We start from the raw sequence: 24,083 nt of genomic DNA, 5'->3' as shown, positions 1-24,083 counted from the left end.
CTGAATCTTCATGCCTAAAATTCATAGGATGACACTTTAACTGAAGTCGAACTTATGACGCACTAAGTAAAACAGGACATCAAGGCTCCCAGCTCATTCATTATCCCTGTTGTCTGTATTTAACTGATTGAATTTAACTGTGACTTTATTCAGGTCTGTGTAGCGTCTCTCTGACTGTGCACATATTACATAACTGCTTATTATCTATGCTGTATATATCAGAACATTTTTCTGTGCATAGTATTTATTAGATTAAATTCATACTCTATACATCATTGCTCACTTACAGCTTGTATGTTGTTTTTGCATATGCCACTGGTACAACCTTTCTTTCTATCACTACACCTTTGGTCTTTTATTCATTCTGCACAAATGTTCATTGTTATGTATCTGTATTTGCACTTTTGCAGCCTTTTGCTCTAGGCTACGTTTTGATGTGCTGGAACTTACTCTGTACAATGAAAATGAAGTTGAAGCTAATCTAAACTAATAGTGCCTTTTTTTAAACTTTGAAAGTACTGCCTCGTAAATATTCTAGATGCCACAGTTTTACCTCCGCCACGATTATTTCTATTTTTGTCAACCTAACGTCACATCCATCTGTTTTTCTTGTCCTTGTGTAAATGAGCATCAGCACTGGCACCTTGTATGATCTTGGCGTTTAGAAAATATTTCGTTTCTTGCCACTGGAAACAGTTACTGAACACTTATTGAAACACTACGAGGTGATCCAACTACACTTAACACCGTCTATGTCAATAATCTACACAATGCAGCCCACAGTGGCTGTTGATGTGGCCAATCAAACATTCCCTACATTTCCCAGACTGCAGTGCGGCGACCCGAACCCCGCCCTTTCCTCTCCCCAACTTTGGCAGCGTAAACTGTGTTTTGAAGTGATTTGATTGCTTGGTCCCTGGTATGTGATTTGGTTCGGAGACACCTCGGCCGCTGCACCACCCCCGACTCCTGTCTTCATCACCGAAAGAGAAAATAGTAAACTTCATTTAGTTGTGTTGTCGTCGCTTTGCATGGTGGAAGACGTCCGCTGGCTTCTCCGGGACGGAGCCACTTTAGGAAGATCTTATTCCCACGGAGTCTCGTCGGGAAAACGCCAACGTTTTATCTAGCTGTGCCCGTTGTCATTTAAAGGCAGCTGTCAAAGTTGGCCACCCTCTCGGAGCTGCATGGCTGTGAAACGGTGTCCCGGAGTATTTACGTGAAGTTAAAGGCTATGTCTGTTACGCCAGGCTAATGCGAGGGCGGGCAGGAGATGCCTTCTGGCTAGCGGCGCTAACGTTATCTGGACCACAGCTAGGTCGCATGAGACGGTCTACTTAGCACATTAGTCGCCAGCACATTGTTGTGGTCTTGCTTTGCTTTGTTAAGACACTCCGCAGTTTGCAGACAGTCGGCGTGCACTAGAAAGGATAGCTACGACGAGATGCCGAAATAGTTGTTGATTTGTTAGCTGCATTAATTGTTAAAATCACGACTCGAGTCAATAATAGTTTTGTTTTCTAACTCTCCAAGCACGACATTAAGCTAGCTAGCTGTGCTGGTCAGCTAAAATACCACAATAACAAAGGCCAGATGCCTGGCCCCGATTCACTAAGACAAAACACTGGGGACTGTTGTATGTCCAGCGTTTATATACTAATGTTAATGAACTACAAGTTGACTGAAGTTTTCACTGAATGATTTAACCTAGCAGGCCGGTGGACAAACATGACTCCTAACTAATTACTAGAACATAACGAAAAAAGGTGCGTTAACAGGAGTTGGTGACTCTCAGCTACGGCAGCTCAGCTTGAGGTGTTTGGCATCTGCTTAACTTGCTAAATCACAACAAGAAGACAAAGGGGTTGACCATGGAGGGAAATGTACAACAACAGAAAACGACACCTTTAGCTCGGGAGCTGACGAGGATATTTAACAGCTACAACAAGCACACAATTCAGCTGAAGAAGAACCTTAAGGAGACTAATATATTCTTCCGGGAAATAAGGCAAAATTATAGCAATGCTTGTGCATCAACCATGAGCTCGGATTCAGCTTCTCTGGAGGCAGGTATGTTTGGGAACATGCACCTGCAACACTTGAACATCCCTGTAACGCACCAAAAAATGCTTAACTTTGTTTAAAGCATCCTAAATGGTTGACAGAAACATACATTGCTATGTTATACTGTTGTATTTTGTAGTAAAACAAAAAGAACAAGTGGCCACTCAGAGGTGATTTCTCAACCGGTTCATAGACTTAAAAAAAATGCATTAATTAGGGTTAGGGAAAACTAAAGAGATTAAGGTCCCTCTCAAAAGCACGAGCAGACTAAGTGCACCAAATATGCTGAGATTTCTGCACTGACTAGCCGAGGGCTGGGTATATCAGACACTTATTCTTCTGTTTTACATTAATAGTCCTGTATGTGTCAGTAACTAGGCTTACTGTGGGCATATTTTGAGTCCAACTCTACAAATAATATCATAATCCATTGTGAGATTTTGTTATGTCAATTTTCTCCATTCCAGCAACCCCAAATTACGATTGTGTTTCACTGCTCGTTGTATCATGCTGTGGTTAACATATGAAAAAAACAAAACTATTGTAATTCTTTTCTAATCATATGATTCAGACTTTTATTTCCATAAAACATTGATTAAACACACAGCAGTTACGGTAATCTGCTAAAATGTCACATCCACCGATGTACACTGAGAGGGTTAAAACATTTTCCCTAATATTGAATGAACAATGTTAATCTCAAAATTTGCCATTATCAGAAAAATGAGACCATAATGTTGCCTTTCATAGGCAAAGATAAACCCATGTCTTCACCTCCCAACTAGTTTCATCTTGCAAATGTATCGGTTACACTTACTTATCTGAATAAAAATGTGCACCACATGATGCATAAGGATCATACAATAGTCCTTGATCAGTTGTTTTGGTATATTATGCATAGATATGCACTGACTGCCCATATAGCATAGTCTGTCCAATGTGCACAGACCATGCAGTCAAATGCTCAGCACAGGCCTGTCTGAAGCAATAGGCTTTATTGCATTGTGTTGGGTCAATAGTGGAACTAATAGTGGAATGTTACATGAGAAGAGCAGTTACAATAAAACCACATTTATGTTAGAAAGAAATGCAGAGGGATGTTCACATAAATCGGCCATTGCCGCACACTCCTCTCTTTCGTTATATAACTGTTTTACACTGTGACTCAGCATCACTGAGGATTATGTCTGATGCCCTCCAGTATGAGCTTGAATAGGTTCCTCTGTGTGTGCCCTACATTTTTTGGCCAGATCGGGAAATAATAGCCTAAGGATTGATATCATATTTAAAATGCTGTAGTACTTTTGGCAAAAACAGTGATTTATTGGGTATTCTGGAAATTGCAGTGAGATATTAATTATAATGTGTCATTGAGTGCCTGAGTGAATGGGGTTGTTTAGAGTTACTAGTAAGGCTTTAGATAACCAAACTGTATTCACAGTCCTCTTCTCAGCATCATGTACCCCCTTCTGTTTTCCCAGGCCAGTTTAGCTGCATCTCTTTCCCCAAACATGAAGAAGAGTTCTTACACAACACTGTGGGTGCGGCCCCGTACATCCTGATACTAGGCCAGGACTGTGCTGCCCGCTACCAGCTGCTCAACTGCCTGCTGGGAGAGAGGCTGCTGCCACTGGGACCTGAGGCCGGAGAGGCTTGTGAAGGTGTCCAGGGTACTGCCTGTAAGAGGCGAAAGCTGTGCTTCACCCATGGGAGACAGACACGGCTCAGTTTAGCGCTGCCAGGCCAATATGAGTTGGTGCACCAGCTGGCAGCTAACTGTGGTCGATGGGACACGGTGCCCCGGGAAGATCTGGAGATCCATGATGAATGCGAGGACCCTGCCCACAGGCTAGCCGAACTGGAGATCACCCTGCATCACCCACTGCTACAGGTAGGCTTTAAGGCACAGGCTGTACATACAATGTAAAACCTACTTGGTCTGCTTTCTCAGTTTTTGGTCCCCTCGGTCCTCACTGGCATTACTTTGTTTGCTCCTTATGAACTCTGAAACTTTCACTCAGAGTTTCCAGATGCATACATTATTGCTGTTGAGACCATGTTCACTCAGTATATATACCTCTTGAGGTATATATACCTGTTCCCCACCTAACAGTTTCTTCAGAACTGAAGAAGCTGCTTGGATTAGCAGCGAAACGCCTTCAAGCCTAATCTTCACTAGTCCAGATGCCTTGCTTTAACTCTTTGAGTGAATATGACGTGGATGACTGAGAATCTCCACAGATATTTTGAGACCATGTTGATCAATGAATGTGGAATGAAGCTGATCTGCGGCAGAAGTATATACTTAAAAAATAAAAAAATGGTGGTCTCTAAAGCACCATGGAAAAGATGGCAAAATGAACAAATTACACTGATGATACCAAAATCTGGCATTACTATTTGTTTTACAGCTCTAATATGTGGTATGTGGATCCCACGGTATAACATAAGTAGATTTGTTTTTTATATTTAAAAAAAAAAACACAACTGGACTTGAATGAATGAATCAGCATTGTAAAATGTGTTTACATGTGCACATGTCCCTGTATTAGGAGGGCGGTATGTGTGATAACTGATGTGCAGCATTTCAGTTTCAATTCAGTTATTTCAGCCACAGTCTGGAGAATCTTAGCACGTTTGTTGAAGAGAGAACTTCAGGTGTAGTGTTTGCATGATCCTCTGTTTTCTTTGATCAGGTGTGAATATCCCTTATGTGCAACAGTTGATGATATAATAATGGAAACTTTTAATCTGGTATTTTCTGTCTTACAATAGCTTTTTTTAAAATGACAATTGGGATAGTTCATTGAACACTTTTTTTTGTTTGTTTTATGTGAAAAACCCCACGTGATTTTTTTTTTGCATATTTAAGTCATGTTGTTTTTTGTGTGTTTTAATCATGTAATTGATTTCAAACATAAGACCCATCAGTAACTGTGTGTTTAATTTTTGTGTGCTGGTATTTCTTCGTGGAGCCTTTGTGTTAAGACACAGCTTAGCTCACAAACAGATTACCAAGCAGAGCTGATTAGTTCCTGTGTTGTTCTGTGTTTCACAGTTCAAAAATACGTATTTCTTCAGTCACCTTTCTCTGTTCTGGTTTTGAGTACGGTACTCTTTAAATACAAATTCACAGGTTGCTGTTGAAGTTATGTGGAAAAGGGAAGAATTGATGGGACACTGTGGTACGGTCATGCTGGCCAGTGTGACCTGAAAATCACACCATCTTGAGGGAGTAAATTGATTTAGTATGTTGTAAGGATTGTAGTCATTCCATATCATGTGTGACACGAGGAAGTTAGTCTCTAATCCTTTAGACTAAGGCCCTGTAGTGAGCATCACACAGCCCCAGAAACTGGGCCTAGCATTGCCACAGAGCAGCCCACCCGCCCAACCCCCTTTACGTAATGCTGCTGGTCTGGTGCGATTCACATGACTGGGTCATGTTAAAAAATCCCAAACGCTTTGCTGTGATGAAGTTGCCATGGTTACAAATGAAGTCTGGGGCACTGGTTTTTCATGTCATTACAAAAAACTGTTTTTGTTTTTTTCTTCAGTTTTTTAATAGCCTAAGGATTTCGTGTGAGTTTCATAGAAAAGACCAATTCACAGCTTGATTTTTAAAAAAAAAAAAAATTTTGCAAAGAAAAAAAAACAAAACAATTTTTGCTTATGTTGACACACATTATACACATAAACAATGACAAATGAAACAATGAATTTTCAGAAACCTTGGATGGGATTGGATGATTGTTTTTTTTATTGTTTGTTGTCATTTTATAGACGAGGAGTGTGTTTGTTGTTAGTTATTAATAATGTTAATGTTTTTATTGCTCTTTCAAAGGCTGTCAGAGTCTGAACTCAAAAGCCAAAAAGCACAATTTAAAGATGCCTGGAAGGAAAATGACTGGAAGTAAATCCAGTCATTTCACACCCCTGTTCATTTTCATGAGTGACTGAAAGACGTGGGATCTGCAGTCCCTTATTTGGGTCAAAAGTTTGTCAGCAGTGTGCCTCTCGTCTTTAGGTTCTTGCTGAATGAATAAGAGATGAGCATGTTTAGGTTTAAGTAAACGATGGCACAGAATCTCTCTGGTCACTGTGGTATTCACACACTCCTGTAATAATCACAGCAGCATGTTTTAGAGGCCACTAGATGAGAACCAACTTGCTAATTGGCCTTTTCTTCATCTCAGCCTCAGTACTCAGAGCACATGAAGGGTGCAATGTTATCACCACATTTCTAAAATTCTTTTGAGGTACATATTCTGTTATGTTCTTTGCCAGTGCTCCATGAATGAGAAAGTTTGCTAGTTAGCAAAGGCCTGTGATATTAGCAGTCACACTTAAAATATGCTAATGCTAAAATGTCTAATCTTTTACATGATCATTTGTCCCAACTGTGTTATTAGTTGAACTGGGTCAGACAGTAGCATTCATGCTCACTCATACTGACACTGAAAAACAAAGCTGCAGCTCCAAAATGGGCCACAGACATTTTCGTGAAGGGTTGTTGTTGAAAATGAAATGCATTGAGGCAATTCAAACATTGTATAGATTTTGATTGGTTGTGAACAAATGTTTGCAGGCTATCTTTGTTCCAAAGAGACTGCTCAGATGGGCTCCACTCTTGTTTCTTGGAGACAGGACTGACTGTCTCCTTTGTGTAGCAGTTGGTTGGTTTTTGCCTCTTTTCTCTTGCTGTCTTTCCCTCGTCATGGTCTCCCTCTCAAGCTGTCTCTGAGACTATTTTTGTTGTTATTTATCAAGGGTTAAGAAAACCTTTTTATTTGTGTCATTTCTCTGCCCTGTCACAGACATTCCCAAGACCAGCACAAATATTTATTTGGCATTATGTGTTCAGGAATAGAAAGAGCATGTGATGTGTGTGGAAGTGTTTTTTCTTCCTTTTGCGGTGGAATCCTTGTGAACATCTTCTCACATAAGTTGGCTTGAGATTTCAGCTACCTTGAACACTTAATGTAACAGGGTCATAGTTATACTGTGAAAACTAAATTACTTAAGACATATAGAAAGGTAGATCTGATAATAAATTGTCATGTTGGTACAAAATATTAAACCGTCCACAGTGAGCTAACTAGGACATTTTTCTGATAAGACATGTTGCTCTTGTGTTTTTTTTTTTAAACCTGCTACTACTGTTTGTTAGGACAGTGGAAACACGCTGTGAAAACTTTAAACATATAATGCAATGCGAAGCAACATTAATAACAGAGTCTTGTTTCTGGCCTTCTGGTGAATACAAGTGTGATAGTAACTCACCTTTTAGCTCTGTTTTAGATAGATAGATAGACACTGCGCATTACAGCAGAGTAGGTTAGTCAAAAGTAAGAAAACAAACAGCCAAGGCCTAACTGTTAGTGAAAAAAATAGACTAAACATGCTAAATAAACTGAGCTAGCTAGTCGCAGCTGCTTGTAGAAGCCAAAAGTGAGATTAACGAGAGTGAACCCAAAACAGTGAAATTTCAGATTCAACATACCTTCATTTTTGGCAGATATCGCAGCAAAAATGTGACATCTTATTTTGTGACTTTTTTTTGTTTTTTTTCTACAGAGGTATATTTCCCAGTCATTTCTTGTATATAAACCAGATTGCTTTGTTTCGTTGTGGTTTTTCACCAGGAAGCAAAGATCATGGTGGTACCATGTTCAAGTGTGCAGCCCATAGAAGAGGCCCTGGAAGACTGCACTCACAGTGTGATCCCCGTTATACTCTACGCCATTAACCAGGATTCCTTAAGCACAGAGCAGGTGACTGAGCTCAGGAAGGTCAAAGAGATGCTCTCCTTCCCCATCTGTTTTGTTCGTATCCCTGACAGCATGTCAGCAGCCTCCCCAGAATCCAGCCGCCGTGCGGAGAAGGAAAAGGACAGGGAAAAGAGCACCCTCCACAAGCAGCTCCTCTCTCTTGACTTGCTCAGTGGCCCGACAGGAAACTGCCCGTGCGGCGCCCCTGCACAGAGTCCCACCCCGGGCGCCAAGCCCCAGAGTGTGCTGGGTGAGAATTTTGAAAGACTGCATCGATTGCTGGTGCCTTTCACTCGCCAAGTACTTCAAAACCAGCAGGTGGAGGCTGCCAACCTGCTTAACGGGCTTCATTGTCGCTGTCTAGATCTGTTCATCAACCAGGTGAGAGGATGATGCCTCCTAGTTCGTCTGTGTGTCTGTTATTCTTCTGCTTCATACTCATGGGGCAGTTGCTCTTACCACTGCACAAACCGCTTAGTCTCAGTTTGCTTTGACCCAGCAAACCCATGAAAAATCACCAACAGACCTTTGCCCTTTCTGCTTCACCTCCCTGTAGGCCTTTGACATGCAGAGGGACCTACAGATAACGCCTCGCAGGCTGGAGTACACTCGTGAGAAAGAGGGTGAACTCTTCATCTCCCTCATGGCCATTGCTAACCGCAAACAGGAAGAAATGAAGGAGATGATTGTGGAGACCCTCAGCAGCATGAAGGAGCAGCTACTGGAGGATGCTGCCAACTTGGAGTTTGCAGGTTAGTGAGTGAGCTTGGATGAACGCACTGACATTACACGTCAGAACAAGTTTGATCAAGGGTGTTCATATCAAAATGGTGGTTCTGATGTTAGTAATTCAAGTTTGGGTAGATATCAACTGAAAACTACAAAAATGTAGGGAAATAAAATAAATGTTTATAGTGTGCCAACAAAAAGAGAATGTAACTGTAGAGATCACTAAAGCATAAGATTATTATTATACTTGGGCCCTGGTGTATATCTTTGTCCTTCCAGTTCACGCTTCCTTTATTTGATATGATGCAGTGTATATACATATGAAATAATATACACAATAGTGTCTGTTATCACAAATTATGCATGATTATGGAGTCCACACACATGATGGAGGTGACATTCAGTATTAATATTCAGATATTTTTCTTCATTTAATTCATTTCTAACGTTGAGGTGTCTGCGGACAACATATGAATTTTGAACAGTAAGCAAAGTTTAAGTGGAACCACTTCTGAGGTGTTCATTATTAGGAATGAATCATTTATGTGATCATTTTATCTGTTTGTCTCTTAGATTTATTAATATTATAATAATATTAACAATGTATCTCTGGAGGAGACAAAATGTACAACTGTTTTATTTAGCCTGAATTACTGAGTTTCTTTACTGTCTTTAGTCTCTATTCAGGCCTGCATATACATGCCTGACTGAATTTCACAATCTACCCACAAACTTCCACAGTCTTTGTCTCAGTGCTTTCCAGCACTTGAGGAAGGTCCACCACTGGTTACTGTGCTTTGTTTCTGTTACTTTCTCCCTCCACCTGCCTTTTCCAAGAAGCAGGTATTCTGGTTTACCTGCTTTTCTGAGTAAAACTCAACATCCTCCAAAATTAGGTTTGTCATCCAGTTTTCAGGAGATTAGCTGTGTGCAAACAGGGTTTAAACAGAACAAACAAAACAGGGATGTAGCTCAGTAGCTAGTGGTCAGAAACTCAACTGCCACCTCATTAGTTAAACCTAAGTAAAACTACTGCAGTGTAACACAAACATGCATCAAGAAACACTCCCTACATGACAGTGTGTTAATGCTCAGCTTTTGTTGAAAATGTTTTCGAGAGATGTTGTGGATGCTGCAGTTTGTGGTTATGTTGAGTTAGATTTTGTCATACAGAGATAATAATGAGGGTATCTCCATTCAGATTGGTTTCACCCAGGATGCCATTGGTTTACTTAACAAGCTGTTTTCTCTCAACTGCAGATGTCATCGTAACGACTAATGGAGAGCCTGTTACATCAAAGGAGATTAAATCTTGCATCCACCAGATCCAGGAGCTGATAGTGCTCCGTTTGAATCAGGCCGTGGCGAATAAGCTCATCAGCTCTGTGAACTATCTGAGGGAGAGCTTCGTAGGAACCCTGGAGCGATGTCTCAACAGTCTGGAGAAGTCTTACATTGATTATTCTGTCCACAATATCACTTCCAATCACCTAAAACAGGTGGGCAGCAGTTTGTGAACAAAACAAGAGCGTTATTTCCTGTGTTAGTAATGGTTAGTTTGTTTGCTTGTCCAAAATGTGTTCAGTCATCAACGGTCTGTGTTTAGTTCTACTTTCTTTAGTTTACAGTTATGTAAATAATCACAGCTATAAATAATGTCAGCCGCACACAAGAGGACAGCAGTGGAGGGGGTGGGGGTGTCAGGTGATTGGGAGGTTCAGCGGGCAGATGCACATCTTTTGTTCTCTTCAGTGTGGCGTACTACCACATGCAGAGCTGAGGGTCAGCATCAATGCTTAGACGACCACAGAGACGCTGTGGCTGTGCTGATGTGCATTTGTTCATTTGATTGTGTTTTCTGTGCTTGCTGCCTGTGTTGGTCTGCAGTTAGCGTGCGTTATTTATTCATTCGTTCGTTCTCATCTTGACAGCTTTTTTCGGGTTGTGCGTGATTCGCTTTATACTTTATTTAGTGTTAAATGTGGTTATCAACCTGATCAAATAAAGAAAGAAAACAAGCGGGGTCGTCCGGCGCCCTCTGTTGTCATCTATGCCTGTCATTGAGGCTAGCAAACCCAAGGAACTTGGCTGTGAGGAGGTGCTCCAATATTAGGAGAACGATTGTATTTACTGATTAGTGTTAGAGGCCTGACATTAAAGAAAAAAAGTCGATATTAAGTATATGCAATATAAAGCTATTGTCAGATGACTCACCATCCCTGTCCACTTATTAGCAGAACAAATAATGTGACATTTGTGACATTTGGAACACATTTGCATGCCTCATTAACCCCTCAAATTCCTCTGGGCTTCATAGCCATTTACTGGTGCGTTAAGTGTTTGTTTTCCTGCATATTTACTCCCTTTTCTCATCTATCACAGTTATTAAATGCTGCCTATCATGTGGAGGTCACCTTTCAATCAGGTTCCTCTGTCACAAGACTCTTCTGGGAGCAAATCAAACAGGTCGGTGACCAATAAATTCAGCCACAGGAGTTAAAATCTACACTTCTGGAGCATTGTTCTTACTTTATGTCTTGCTTGCAGATAATCCACAGGATAACGTTTGTGAACCCCCCTGCCATCACACCAGAGTGGAAGCGGAAAGTGGCCCAGGATGCCATTGAAAGTCTCAGTGCTGCCAAACTGGCCAGAAGCATCTGCTCTCAGTTCAGAACCCGCCTCAACAGCTCCCATGAGGCCTTTGCAGCATCCCTGCGACAGGTGACGTTCTCCTCTTCTTTGGTGACTTTTTCTCTTGTGGCACTGCGCCCTGTTGCAGTCCTACCTGCATCTTGAACATACAACTAAAAACACTCTCACTGACCATATGCTTTAAGGCTAAAATCTCTCAAAGTCTGATGGTTTCATCCAAAAGATTTTACTGTCATCAAACCATTAATGGTTGTAAGCTCAACCTCACATAATAGTAAGAACAGTTTGGTGGGGATTACCCCAGTGTGGCCCGTTCAACAATCAGGAAAGTCTGGTTCAGCACAGAGTTTGTAATAAAGTAAAAGACGGAAGTTTTCTCCTCCCGAGCTGCTGACACATCTGATCATGCTGAGAATTTTTCACTTTCACAGGTAAAATCTTGCTGGCTATGTTACCACTACTTTTGAGTGGAATTGCAGTAGTCTGAAAGGTAGAAGACAAACCAGATCTTCTGGTGACAACAAAGTAGTGTATATGTGTTCACTGGGAAGCTGAGATGGAGGGCAGAAGCTACTGTATACCTGATATAACATGGTCTCTAATGCACCGTAATCAATAAAGAAGGAGAGAATTCACTCCAGGTCACGGAGCCTGAGATGGACAGTTTACATTACGAGCATTGGCTGATTAGCATTAGTTGTTTTTGACTCAGCGCTTTTCTCATACATAATGCTTGACCAAAGAGTGTAAGAGCTGTAAAGAATGGCGGGATATCCTTCACTGCTTTGTGACTGAATGTGGCATTAATCATTTTACCGGAATAAAAAGGTCTGTGTGGATTCCCTGCTGATCCACCTTGAATGGTTTGAAAGCCTTTTCTCCTCCCGCATCTGTGGCTGCCCTGTTTTTTGTCTTGTCTCTCCAAATGCACTTGAATGACCATGATTGATAAACTAAATGGCCGCGCCAAAACACATTCAACTGCATCTTTATAGACAGGCTTTGTTAGTCCTGCAAAGTGATTCCCTCCATGAAGACAAACCAGTTTCAGTCAAATTGCTCTGATGATGATCATCACATGACAGACAGTGTGGGTCACATCACTCACTGCATGGAAATTCTTCACTCCTGATGCAGTTACACAAATGCACTAATTAATTGTGCAGTATTCCAGAGGAGGTGATTGGGTGATGCTTTTTGATGGTTAGAAATGTCCTAATTTCATTTTAGTTATTTACCAGACTGACTGAGTAATCGAGCGCAGTACAAACAAGTTAACCTCGTAAAAGAAAATTGTACTTCTGTCACATTCCTGTTCGTGACTAACAGATGTAGGAACTCTGGCCTGCAGTATATTGGTATGCAGTTTGATATGGAGGAGGTATTGTGAACGTGAATGCAAAGTGTGCTGTGACGGCAGCGTAGGGAGGATTATCAGAGGAAAGCTTTCTTTGTCACACAGGAATTTAAAAGCTTGGTCATTTTTTTGTTCTGCACCAAAGAGAATACATGAAAAAGACACTCGGGACTTTGTGAGATTCCCAAAGTTGGAACAATGTGACGTTAATGACCTAATAATGAGTTGTTAAAGACCAGCCTGGCTCAGATGTTTAGGTCCTGTTTTGACTTCTTTTTCCTTCGGCTCAGTCTGTTGCTGTACATAAGAGGTTTTGCTTTGAGTCCTGCCACAACTTGCTGCATGCAAGCTGCCGTATGGCTTAGTTTTTGCTGTATGCTGTCTGCCACACAGCATCAAATTCAGACACTTGTTTTGGACATTGTATAACTGAAAAAAAAAACACAACTTGCAAATGTGAGAGTGGACTTTTGGCAGTTCAGTTTATAATGGACAGAATAAGAGCAAAATGGAAGGTCAGGTAGTTTGAAAAATGTAAAATTTCAACAGTTGCTCTGATGGTTGTATTATGCAAAGTTAGCTCATGTTAGAAATGTGGACAAACTTAGTATCCCAAAATAAATAGCCAAGCACACAAATAATTAAAATAAATAGTAATAAAATTACCAAGATTAACAACGACAAAAAATGAAATACATCAAGAATTAACTGTGTTGGCATTAGCCTGATGACATCACCACAGAGGTCAAGGCAGCTGGCCTGTGCTCACATGACAGGTTTCATGGTGATAGCAGCTGCTGATGTCCTAAATATGTAGCGTAAGAAAATCGACAAGATTAGATGTAACGGGATGGACCACCAAGATGGGGCTCATCCAGAAATTAAATCTCAGCCTTTTTTTAGAGAAGAACAAATAAGAAATGTTGATAAATGAAAGCACTCATTAAGCAGCTGCTCGTAATGCCAACCATGGGACGTCATGTCATGTGTTGGCATTCGCAGCTCGAGGAAGGGCACACGGGGCGACTGGAGCGCACTGAGGACCTGTGGCTGCGAGTGAGGAAGGACCACGCCCCTCGACTGGCCCGCCTGTCTCTGGAGAGCCGCTCCCTCCGGGATGTGCTGCTGCATGGTGAGTCACCACCAAATCATCTTATTGTTCACACACACAAATCACACAAGTGAAACTCACATGCTGCTGCAAAATGTACTTCTTTAAATTCTGAAAAAACTCTGTTAAAAAGTGACTGCACTGTTTTTCTGACAGGCAAGCCGAAGCTCGGGCGAGAGTTGGGTCGGGGCCAGTATGGAGTTGTGTACCTGTGTGACACCTGGGGAGGACGGTACCCGTGTGCTTTAAAGTCTGTGGTACCACCTGATGATAAACACTGGAACGACTTGGCTCTGGAGTTTCACTACACAAGGTGACACGCACACACACACACACACCAAACTGCTGCAGGTACAAAGCCCAACTGTTGTTTTGATTGGCGGTGCATATTACTGACACATAAGAGGTGTGCATGGGAAAATTCACATTGTTTGGCCATTTGTGGAAGCAGATATATCAAGATCAAAACTCTTTTCAGTGCACATGACAGCTGCCTTGTTATAAAACTAAACCTCCACCCAGTAGATCAGAAATAGTTTTGACTGTTGAAGCCCTGAGGCTGTTCTGTGTTGACATGGTGAACATGTCAGTGTCTCCTTTAATGCTTTAATGCTCGTCTGCTCTGCACTGCTATAACCCTGAGGAATGCAGGACTTTAAACATGCACTGAGGCTGCTGAACACGGGCAGACTTACATTAATATACTGTCATTCATGAGAACAAAAAGTCATTATTTTCTGACAACATGACTGAAATGTTTACGCGTGTGTTGCTTCAGGACTTTGCCCAAGCACGAACGGCTTGTCGACCTGCACGGCTCTGTGATCGATCACACCTACGGAGGCGGCTCGAGCATCGCCGTGCTGCTCATCATGGAGCGGCTGCACAGAGACCTCTACACGGGCTTGAAGGTGACTTGCACAGACAGAGATTTGCTGTTGTTTTCCAGGTAAAGCAATACAGTCTTCCATATCACACTCTTTTCCTCTCTCTCCAGGCTGGTTTGTCGCTGAGGGAGAGACTTCAGATCGCTCTGGATGTGGTGGAGGGGATCCGCTTCCTGCACAGTCAGGGCCTCTTGCACAGAGACATAAAGCTGAAGAACGTTCTCGTAAGTTCTGATCAACTAATAGCTCAGCAACCTTCAGAGGTTACAGGAAGAATTACATGAACTACCTTCTGTTTAGGTGAGCTAGTTTCAGGGTTCTTTGCACACTTGGACATTTGTTCACCTCTGCTTTTTCTGTTATGAAAAACCTCTGAGGAATAACTGAGGTGATACTGATGTTTCCACAACGGCTGCAAAGTTATTTAGTAATCTGAAAACCAGTAACAGAAGATGTTACAGCTCAAAGGCGGTTCAGTATCATGCAAACCTGAACTTTTTCTTTGCCTGTTCATGTTTAAAGTTAGACCACATTTAAGTCCTTGTAACATTTTTCTGTTTAAAAATCGCTACACGACCGAACAAGCAAAGCTCCACTTTCTTTATTTCATTTTCAGTTGGACAAACAAAATCGTGCAAAGATCACCGACCTGGGCTTCTGTAAACCAGAGGCCATGATGTCTGGCAGCATCGTTGGAACCCCCATCCATATGGCTCCAGAGCTGTTTACAGGTACGATTAGCTGGTTGAAACTCTGTAAAGTGAACAGGCAGCTAGCAGTGTGGCGGTTCCCTGTCATTTTCATCAGTCATCAACAATGAATGAAAGAGACTCATACAAATTTCATTCCTCTCCACTGTGACTCTTCTGCTGACAGGAAAGTATGATAACTCTGTGGACGTCTACGCCTTCGGGATCCTTTTCTGGTACCTGTGCACCGGTTCAGTGAAACTCCCAGAAGCCTTTGAGAAATGTTCCAGTAAGGATCAACTCTGGAATAATGTTAAAAAAGGTAAACAAAAGCAAACAGGTCACCTTCACACTTGCATTTCAGTTTTGTTTTGCACAGACGAAGAAGAAAAAAAAACAACGTAATTTCTGTAGTCATTTAGTTCTGGTTTGTGTTCACACTGACTTTTTAGAAACAGCACAATAACAGTAAACAGGTAACTTATTCAGCGTCATGTGTACCTACGCGGGCAAATCATGTGACACTTCTCATGTGTTTATTCATAGATGTACAGGGAAATAACTGATTATGTTGTCTTAGTCGAGCACAACACAAAGATCACTTTGTCACTTACTTTTTAATGAGGAAATGCCGAAGTCGAGGAACACTACACACCGCAATTTTAACTGCTTTTACTCAGATTGATCAAGGAAAATTGCCAAACATGCACATGATTGACATGGTTACCAAATTAAATGCATAAATACAATACATATGCACCGCTTCAAGAAGTTACTTCCTCGACTGAACATAGCCAGATCATGGATTTGTTGGCAGCTCGGCTTTTGAATTCATGTTAAAATCACAAATCGGCCTCCATCAGGCTGATGTATGCAAATGGAACAACCTTTCCTCAGAACACTGAAGCCGTGCCGATCGCTACCAGAGGACACCCTGCAGTTTATCTTGTTTGTTTTGGGTCTCACTTATGTCCGTGTGATCTCCAGGAGCCAGACCCGAGCGGTTGCCCATTTTCGATGAGGAGTGCTGGCAGCTGATGGAGGCCTGCTGGAACGGTGACCCTTCCCAGAGGCCGCTTCTCGGTATTGTGGAGCCCAGCCTGCAAAGCATCATGGTCCGGCTCTGCGGCTGCGACTTAGAACGGAAAAGCAGCAGCCTCGAGGACTCGTACTGAAAACACTCCAGACAAACTAACGCACGCGTGATAAGGATTGTGATCAGTCAAGTATTTTGTATTTATGAAGAACGGAGAAGAACCGGTGACCAATGAATAACCTTCAAGCTGTCCTCCTTGTTCACAGTTGTTGGATTTACATTATTTATGAGGAGTTGATACCGACCAGAGGTTTGCAAATATGTGTGTTTTATTGTTGGTGCTTTGTGTATTTGTATACAAACTCTGCAGTATGCTTTGGCTGTAGCTGCCGTGCTAATTGCTAATTGGTCATAGAATTGTTACTAGATGCAAATTGTTTTAAAAGTAGTCCATTCCCAGTATTATGAAAAAAAATATATATAAAAGATTAATTTTAGATTGTATTTAAACTGAGCAAGTTTGCATCTATACAAATACATCTTTTTTTTAATAAAATGATCTGTTACAGCATGATTGTGCCACGAGCTGTTTGTTTTAATGTTGTTTGTTGTCGGGTTCTCCTTGCAACACTTAATCACAGCGATCAGTTTGTTGATAAGTTTGTTAGAGAAATATGCACTGTTCACTTTCTCTGCATCCAGACATGAGTGATGGCAAAGCTGGAGAATTCGAAGCCTCTCCTACAGTGTAAGTGCAGTTTTTCTACTGTAAAATTTACTGCTGAGCTTTATTGCATTAATAGGCCATTTTATTAAACAATCTTAAATATTAATAAACTTTTAGTGGTTTATTAATTATTTATCAAGCTGGACAACACTTTGTCCCACATACACACTCTGCTAACGCTTTGTGAGAACAATGTTTACTTAAATCCTAAATTTTGTTTCCATTTCAGGAGCAGCTTGGCAGAAGGAATAAATGATTGGCTCGTCAGCTGACAAGAAAGGAACAAAGAAGATCAGCGTTGGCACCACCTAGTGAGTTTCTGAATCTGAAAACACCTTCATGTTGAGTCGTACATATTAAATTACATCTAGCAGTCTGTTAACTTAGCATAACACCAGCTAGCTTTGCTCTGTAACGAAATCAGCCTACCAGTACCAATTTGGACAGTTGCCACAAAATCAGATGAGACTCCAGAAAGAGACTGCTCCAGTTTTATACTCCAGGCTTTGCACTGATTCAACAAACAAACTGTGTTGATTAGAGGTGCTGGTAGGAACAATTTTGTTATCTTTGGACAGCACCAGCCTAACTGTTTCCTGTCCTTATGCAAAGCTATCCAGCTACAGCTTCATATCTAACATTACCATGAGATGAGACTCGAGAGTGACGTGAACCTTCTCATCTCTCTCTCTCTGCTTTAACTATCAGAAATAACAGGTTCAAGTGAAATTCATTTGTTGATATAAAGAGGCTGAGACTCTATAGTAAAAGCTTGTATAAAGTCCTTTTCATAGCTCCTGTAGCACCTCCAGTTGAACAGCAGAAGGATGTACCCTTGATATTAGCTATAATGCAAAAATACAGCATACAGGCAAATAACAACATTTTAAACTGTGAAGTTATTGCCACGATAAAAATTTGAGGTAAGATGAAAATGGTAGAAAACAGTTTAATCAGTAAAAACAGGAGCGGCAGAGTAAAACAGACAGTTCCCTGTTGGGATACCAGAGCTGACATGATTGACCTGCTAGTGTTGATTCTTATGGCATGACAATTTATACATTAAATTCATACGGTTGGTAAAATGGCATCCACAAATATCACATCACTTTGACTGAATAACTAAGATAAAAGACATTTCCTCCCAATTATCAAGAGTGATTCCTAAAAACAGGGAAGTTTACATATTTTCTTACATTTAAAGATATCTCCTTGATTCATTTACAGGCCACTTTGTACAGTAAAAATGGATTACAGCTCAAACAGTGTTACAGAACAGTTCTGTGTGTATTTCATTATTTTACAAATGACAAAAGCCCTGTACCTAATCTAAAAAATACAGCTGTTTAGTCACTGAAGTCGAATGAGTGTGTTCAAGCCTCAGAAAAAAACAAAAACAAAAACACAATGAAAAATGAGAGAACTCGTAATGTCCTTTAAAAAATGTGCTCTCAGTGATTTACAAAAAATAGCAACAACAAAAGATGTATCAAAAGTCCTTCTGAGTCCTTTTCAGGTCTTCACATGCAGGTTTTCCCCCCTGGGAGGCTGAGCAGTGCAGAAGGCCGTGAGTCTGTGCAGCTGTGAACAGCTGTTTCCTCTGGAGACATCCTTCATTCATGAGAAATAGCTTATATGGATCATCCATTAACAGGCAGGTCCAGCCATTCTTTCTTCCTTGCTTTAAAAGTTCAGAAAGCCACAGAGAGCCTCAGTGGCCCGTGGACGACCTGCACTCAACCAATTTGTGCCTCTTGGACATTTCAGGGGTGTAAAGAAAGTTGGGAACATGAGTCTGAACTCCTCAGACCCTCAGACTGGCACAAACTAACCGCTCCAACAGTAACGTAAGCAAGCAAACCAGGAAGTCATCACAAAGTAGTTTATGCATGAAAAAATGAATTTCCCTGAATGTTTGCAAGTCTACAACTAAATGACCCTCGAAAAAAAGAAAACATGACCTCTCTGTTGTTCCAAAGTCTTCCAAACAAAATATATATGTCCTGGAACAGAAAAAAACCTACAAAAAATAAAAGAATCGACCACCAGCTGGGCAGCAAATTAAAAAAAGTGCATTGCTTCAAGTATGTAAACAACAAATGATTTCTTTAAGAGGACGGTGAGACTCGTTCTGTCAGTGTGCGCGAGCCTGGGCCAGTGCAGCGACTCCTGAGGTTTGGCACACATGTATGAACTCACACACACACACACACACACACACCCTTCTTCTGAGGATCGCGATGACCAGGGGGAATTCCTTCTTTTTCCACTTTTTCTTTCTTTTTGTATTCTAAGGGGAAGTCCGGTGCTCCCTGTTTGCAGTCGGTGTTGAGGAAGGAGGCTCTATGACCTGCAAAGACACACCCCTCCATCAGCGAGGTCACATGGAGGTGTTGCAGTGGCTGCTGGGAAAACATGGTGGCGCATGAGGAGGAGGAGGGTTGGATACAAGACGGGTGAGGAGGGATGCAGTGCGACACAAGAAAAGAACACAAAAAGAAAAAAAAAATAAACACGTGAGGCAATGAAACACACCCACACACACTCACACACACACACACACACAGCGGTTGTGAGCAGTGAAGGATGCTAAAATGATGCACCAATCTGAAGACAGTGATCCTGATTGTTTGAATGAGGATCAGAGCTTCATGGAATAAAATTAAAGAATAAAAATCTATGATTTTTGGAGAGAGAGAAGGAGCAAAGAAGGTTCATTAGTAAACTACAATTTATATTTTTACTGTACAGAAGACTGAGAGATTGAGCAGATTAAAGTGCCTTTGACATATAGAGACACATAAGTATATGGTCTCCTATCTCTGCTATATACTCAACTCATCTGCAGGAGCGCATACAGAAGCTGAGCTGTAATTGCATAGCGAGTCATCACTTTGTATTGGACATGCAGATCTGCAGCTTTTCAAACACATCAGTGCAGTTCCAGTGTTTTTTAGGCCTAATCAGTTCTTCATGATCACACTGAACTCTGATAGATACTTGAGGGAGTTATTTGTTTTATAAGTTTTGTCTTTGGCAAAGCAAAAGCTTTGTCTCATAATCCCTCTTGGGACCCACCTGTTTAAATGAAAGGGTGCTGAGCCTGAACACTTTCTTGTGACTAAATGAAATGTGTTCATGCATCAAGTATCAGAAGTTGGCAAAAAAAATATCAGAAATCTTCTGAACGTCTTCTTTAATCAGATTATTCTTGATTTGTATCAAATTTTTTTCTTAAGTTTGGTCCCATGATATGAATGTTTTGGGTTTTTTAAAAATATATTTACATTCCTGAAACCTCGTGTTATATTATATTGTATCATAGTATCTGAAAACATCAAACAGTACGCAGGATACATGCTGATATATTTCTGTTCAGGGACGCACTAAATCTTCAGTGCTTTTATATAATAAGCACACATACTGTATGTGCTGTGATACTATGCTGCCTTGTGTTGGTGCTTTGGCTGCTTTATTTTACTCTGAACATTAGACACTGAACACTTGCATCAAACAAGCCACAGCTTTGAAACACTGATAAAAAGCAGGACCTGCAAGACTACAGTGAAGCACAGGAAGGACAGCTATAGAACTGAAACGTGCGCTACATGAGCAGTGAATATAAATGGGGAACTGTTCCTTTAACCAGTCCTACACAGTCTGTTCTGGAAATAATCATTCATGTAGCTTCATAGCTACATTTTTGGATCAATTAAATCGTGGGCTTATAAACACAGTTGGGAGTCCCTGCACACTGTGGCTGATGGCAGGACGGATGCTGTCTTCATTTGGTTTAACGTTTGAGACAATCAGGTGGAAATGAGACACACCACAAGCGATGAGGATCACTGAGGACCGTGCCACAAATCGTAGTCTGACGCAGACAAAACAACGAATGACTTCAGTGAAGCACACTGATTGGACACAGGTGGACAAGGACACTTTTCATGCTAGCGTTTGACGTTCCTTGTGGGTTTTAGCTTGTGTCAATACTCACTCTGATCCCGATGAGTCCCCGTCCACTGTCCCCGCCTTGATGCTCATGGCGACACCGTTCAGCTGATCCGGCAGGCTGGCTTTAGCCGGCCTGGCTCGTCCGTCGCTAGAGGAGGATCCCTGTGGAGACGCCGTGCTGGGGACGTTTCCACAAAGTTCACTGTGGACGCGGTTGAGACCGTTCCTCTCTACAATGGGAGAGAGCTGCTTCTTCTTCAGGATCCCTGCACAGGACAGAAACAAGGTGTGACGTCTTTATGAAAACTGAAAAAAAGGAAGTTATTTATTCATAATCACTTTTAAAATATTAGTTTTAAAATCAAATCATGTTGCAGTTTCACTTGTTCCATGTTTTTTTTTTCCAATACCATGCGTAATTATCTTAAAACAAGCTGAGGTCTACCTTTGTGAGGGTGGGCGCTGAGGTTTGGCAGACTGGGCAGCAGTACCGTCATGGTGTCCTGCGTCCTGCCGTCCGAAAACATCCGGGGGTCGCGAGACCCGAGACTCGGCTCTGGATTGGCCAGAGCGTCTGGCTTCATTCTGTCTGTACCTGCGAGCTCGCTGTCACCGCTCACTGCATAATCTGCAGGCCAGTGCATCTTGTTGTCTGGAAGACAGAAAGCAGCAATTAATGAAATACAGGAGGAAGACATGTAATACTGCACTCATAGTCTAATATGAAATGAACTTAAAGAGATGTTTGAGTTGAAAGTAAAGTGGTGATAAATATATTAATATTTAAGTAATTAGAAATGAACGAGTGTGTTACTAGTTTTGTGTCATTCACCAGCTGCTTCAGACTAAATCAGGAAGTACCCATGATGAAAGTGTGTTAATCAGAGAAATAAATCCACTTGAATGTTATGACAAAACATGAGACCTTCATGCTGAGAGACCCTGACTGGAGCTGGAATAAGATGGGCTTCTGTACCTTGTGGCTGCGGTCTCTTGCCCGCATTAGCTGCCAGGTTTTCCCAGCATTCTTCAGGGGGGAGCGGACCCTCGTCGTCCTCGCTGTCAGAGGAATGTGTGGAGGCGTAGGAGCCACTCTGGTCGTCCTCTAGAGACAGGTCGCTGTCCGAGTCGCTGTCACAGTCTGCACACAGACGAAGAGCAGAGGTTGATGCCGTCGTAATACTGACGTAATACTAACTAAATCAGAAAGACCGAACGAGAAAAATACCATCCAAGTGCTCTTTGGTTTCTTGGAAGAGCGACGTGTGGTCGTTCAGAGCGATGTGCGCCTGACTGTTACTCAACCCATCATCCCTGAAAAGACGTAAAGATTTAGTTTACAGCTGCAGCTCAGGAAACGCAGCGTGTTAAGCTTTCATTTTTGTACCATTTTCTTTTACCTGAGGACAAATGGCACGTAGCTCTGCTGGCTCTTCCCACTCTGCATGGTGCCGTTCAGAGACACACTGGAGTCTCCAAAGGGAAGGTGGTACAGCCGGCCGTCCATGTAGTTTGTGTTGCATTTGTAGCCCTGGAAATACAGATATGAGGGGAGGAAATCTTAGCGTTGTAAGAATCAAAAACATATTCACTGTTAACAGTTAGGGCTGCTAACAAAAATACACACTTTGAGTACAAAGCTTACAGGATTTGTGTTTTTCTATTTCTATTTCTTTTTCTAGCATACAGTACTTGACATTGTTATAAGGTAATGTCTGTAAATCTCAAACAGATTTGGTTGAGTGTAGTTTCAGGTTTTTGGGAACATGACAATAATAACAATAATGATGACGATGATGATGGATGTGCGGTGTGTGAGTCTGCAGCAGACTCTCAGGCAGTAGCTAAAGTGGAGGGCCTGACTGAATGGGACATTTTCTCAGTGTCTGTGGCAGGGGACTCACTGAGGCCTTGGACTTGATCATATGATCTGGACGCTTGCGGCTGCAGCAGTATTTCATGGCATTCCTCGCCTCCTTGTTGAAGACAATGCGGAAGAAGAAAACAAAAGGACCCTGGGGGATGGACAGAAGAAGGAGGGAAAAGAGGGTCAGGACAACCACAGACATAAAGCGGTCGACTGATTTCAGAGGAAAGCGGAGAGCCAACCTGCACGCAGTTGAAGCCAGCGAACAGGTAGTGGAAGATGATCATGTCGCTGTTGACGGAGAGGAGCGCCAGAAAACACGTGACCGAAACCAGGAAGAGAACGCCACCTGCTGTCTTCAGTCCCGAGCTGCAGAAAACAATCACATGAGGGAGGAAACAGAAAGAAGTTATTGAGAAACCGTCGGGATGATTTTTATGCACTCAGTGATCTGAAGATGCAGCTTGATGATATGTGACCACAATGCATCAAAGCTAACATCACAGAAAAGGGCACGCTGTCTCATGACGAACTGTGATCACAAACCTATGGCCAAAATGTTCCCTGAAAACGTCCTGTTCTCCCCTTTTAAAATGCCACAATACAAAATGCATAACAAGGTCATTGCTGACTATTACTTTGATTATCAATGAATCATTCAGTCGATGAAATCTCAAAATATAGTGGGAAAATGCCATCCATCCATCCATTTTCTATACCGCTTATCCGTCAGGGTCGCGGGGGAGCTGGAGCCTATCCCAGCTGACTACGGGCGAGAGGCGGGGTTCACCCTGGACTGGTCGCCAGCCAATGGGAAAATGCCAATCACAACTAATTTATTCAGTTTTATCTAAAGAAGAGAAGCGCCAAGTCCTAAATCCACTTGACAGACTGGAATCATAGTTCATAAGTACTGATTACTGACTATTCAATCAACAAAATAGTTGTTGATTTTTTTTTTTTTTTGTATTCAAGTTTAGAATTAAACCACACAGCCAAACAGTTCAAAGTCAGCTCAGATTTTACTTGCCTGTTTTCAGATCAAGAAGGAACTTCCAACATTTATCAGTTGGGCTGTTTAACGTGTTTTTCACAGTTTATGTCTTTTAACCAAGTAAAAAAGGACATGAGAGACACTCTTGAGAACATCACTTCGTAGGGAGGGAAGGATGCATTGGATGCCCTCTGTAGGTTTGCTGTGGCTTCTCAGAGTTTAAAAGTAAAACCTTTTGACCC

General features: G+C 41.7%; 2 protein-coding genes across 5 annotated transcripts in view; one reads left to right on the top strand and one right to left on the bottom strand.

The window, feature by feature from the left end:
• The first annotated feature begins 849 nt into the window (after positions 1–849).
• On the top strand, positions 850–16,865 carry dstyk (dual serine/threonine and tyrosine protein kinase). The gene is made up of 14 exons (XM_046383718.1): positions 850–2,070; positions 3,546–3,955; positions 7,710–8,216; positions 8,392–8,587; positions 9,825–10,063; positions 10,947–11,030; positions 11,112–11,288; positions 13,579–13,708; positions 13,844–14,000; positions 14,466–14,598; positions 14,685–14,798; positions 15,191–15,305; positions 15,451–15,585; positions 16,251–16,865. Exons 1-14 carry the CDS (start codon positions 1,872–1,874, stop codon positions 16,436–16,438), a joined length of 2,784 nt encoding a protein of 927 aa, XP_046239674.1. The 5' UTR covers positions 850–1,871; the 3' UTR covers positions 16,439–16,865.
• Positions 16,866–17,957: 1,092 nt separating this feature from the next.
• celsr2 (cadherin, EGF LAG seven-pass G-type receptor 2) overlaps positions 17,958–24,083 on the bottom strand; it is a 58,372-nt gene continuing 52,246 nt past the window's right edge. The window contains exons 27-34 of one of the 4 annotated variants that reach the window (XM_046383711.1): positions 23,090–23,216; positions 22,885–22,995; positions 22,381–22,511; positions 22,209–22,294; positions 21,957–22,121; positions 21,426–21,632; positions 21,024–21,246; positions 17,958–19,431 (exon numbers count right to left, since the gene is read on the bottom strand). In XM_046383711.1, the coding sequence (XP_046239667.1) occupies positions 19,407–19,431; positions 21,024–21,246; positions 21,426–21,632; positions 21,957–22,121; positions 22,209–22,294; positions 22,381–22,511; positions 22,885–22,995; positions 23,090–23,216 (1,075 nt within the window). In that variant the 3' untranslated portion in view covers positions 17,958–19,406. Of the gene's footprint in view, positions 19,432–19,483; positions 20,901–21,023; positions 21,247–21,425; positions 21,633–21,956; positions 22,122–22,208; positions 22,295–22,380; positions 22,512–22,884; positions 22,996–23,089; positions 23,217–24,083 lie in introns of those variants that run through there. The other 3 variants (XM_046383712.1, XM_046383713.1, XM_046383710.1) reach the window with 3 other exon arrangements.

Source organism: Scatophagus argus, chromosome 3, assembly GCF_020382885.2.
Source record: "Scatophagus argus isolate fScaArg1 chromosome 3, fScaArg1.pri, whole genome shotgun sequence".
Lineage (NCBI taxonomy): Eukaryota > Metazoa > Chordata > Actinopteri > Scatophagidae > Scatophagus > Scatophagus argus.
This window is presented reverse-complemented; position numbering and strand designations above follow the sequence as displayed.

Excerpts from the sequence above, each read along its gene's own strand:
- dstyk (XM_046383718.1), top strand. The coding sequence starts at position 1,872 with ATGGAGGGAAATGTACAACAACAGAAAACGACACCTTTAGCTCGGGAG. Across the intron at positions 11,031-11,111 it reads TCTGGGAGCAAATCAAACAG|ATAATCCACAGGATAACGTT; the intron begins GTCGGTGACCAA and ends TCTTGCTTGCAG. Across the intron at positions 15,586-16,250 it reads CTGGAATAATGTTAAAAAAG|GAGCCAGACCCGAGCGGTTG; the intron begins GTAAACAAAAGC and ends TGTGATCTCCAG.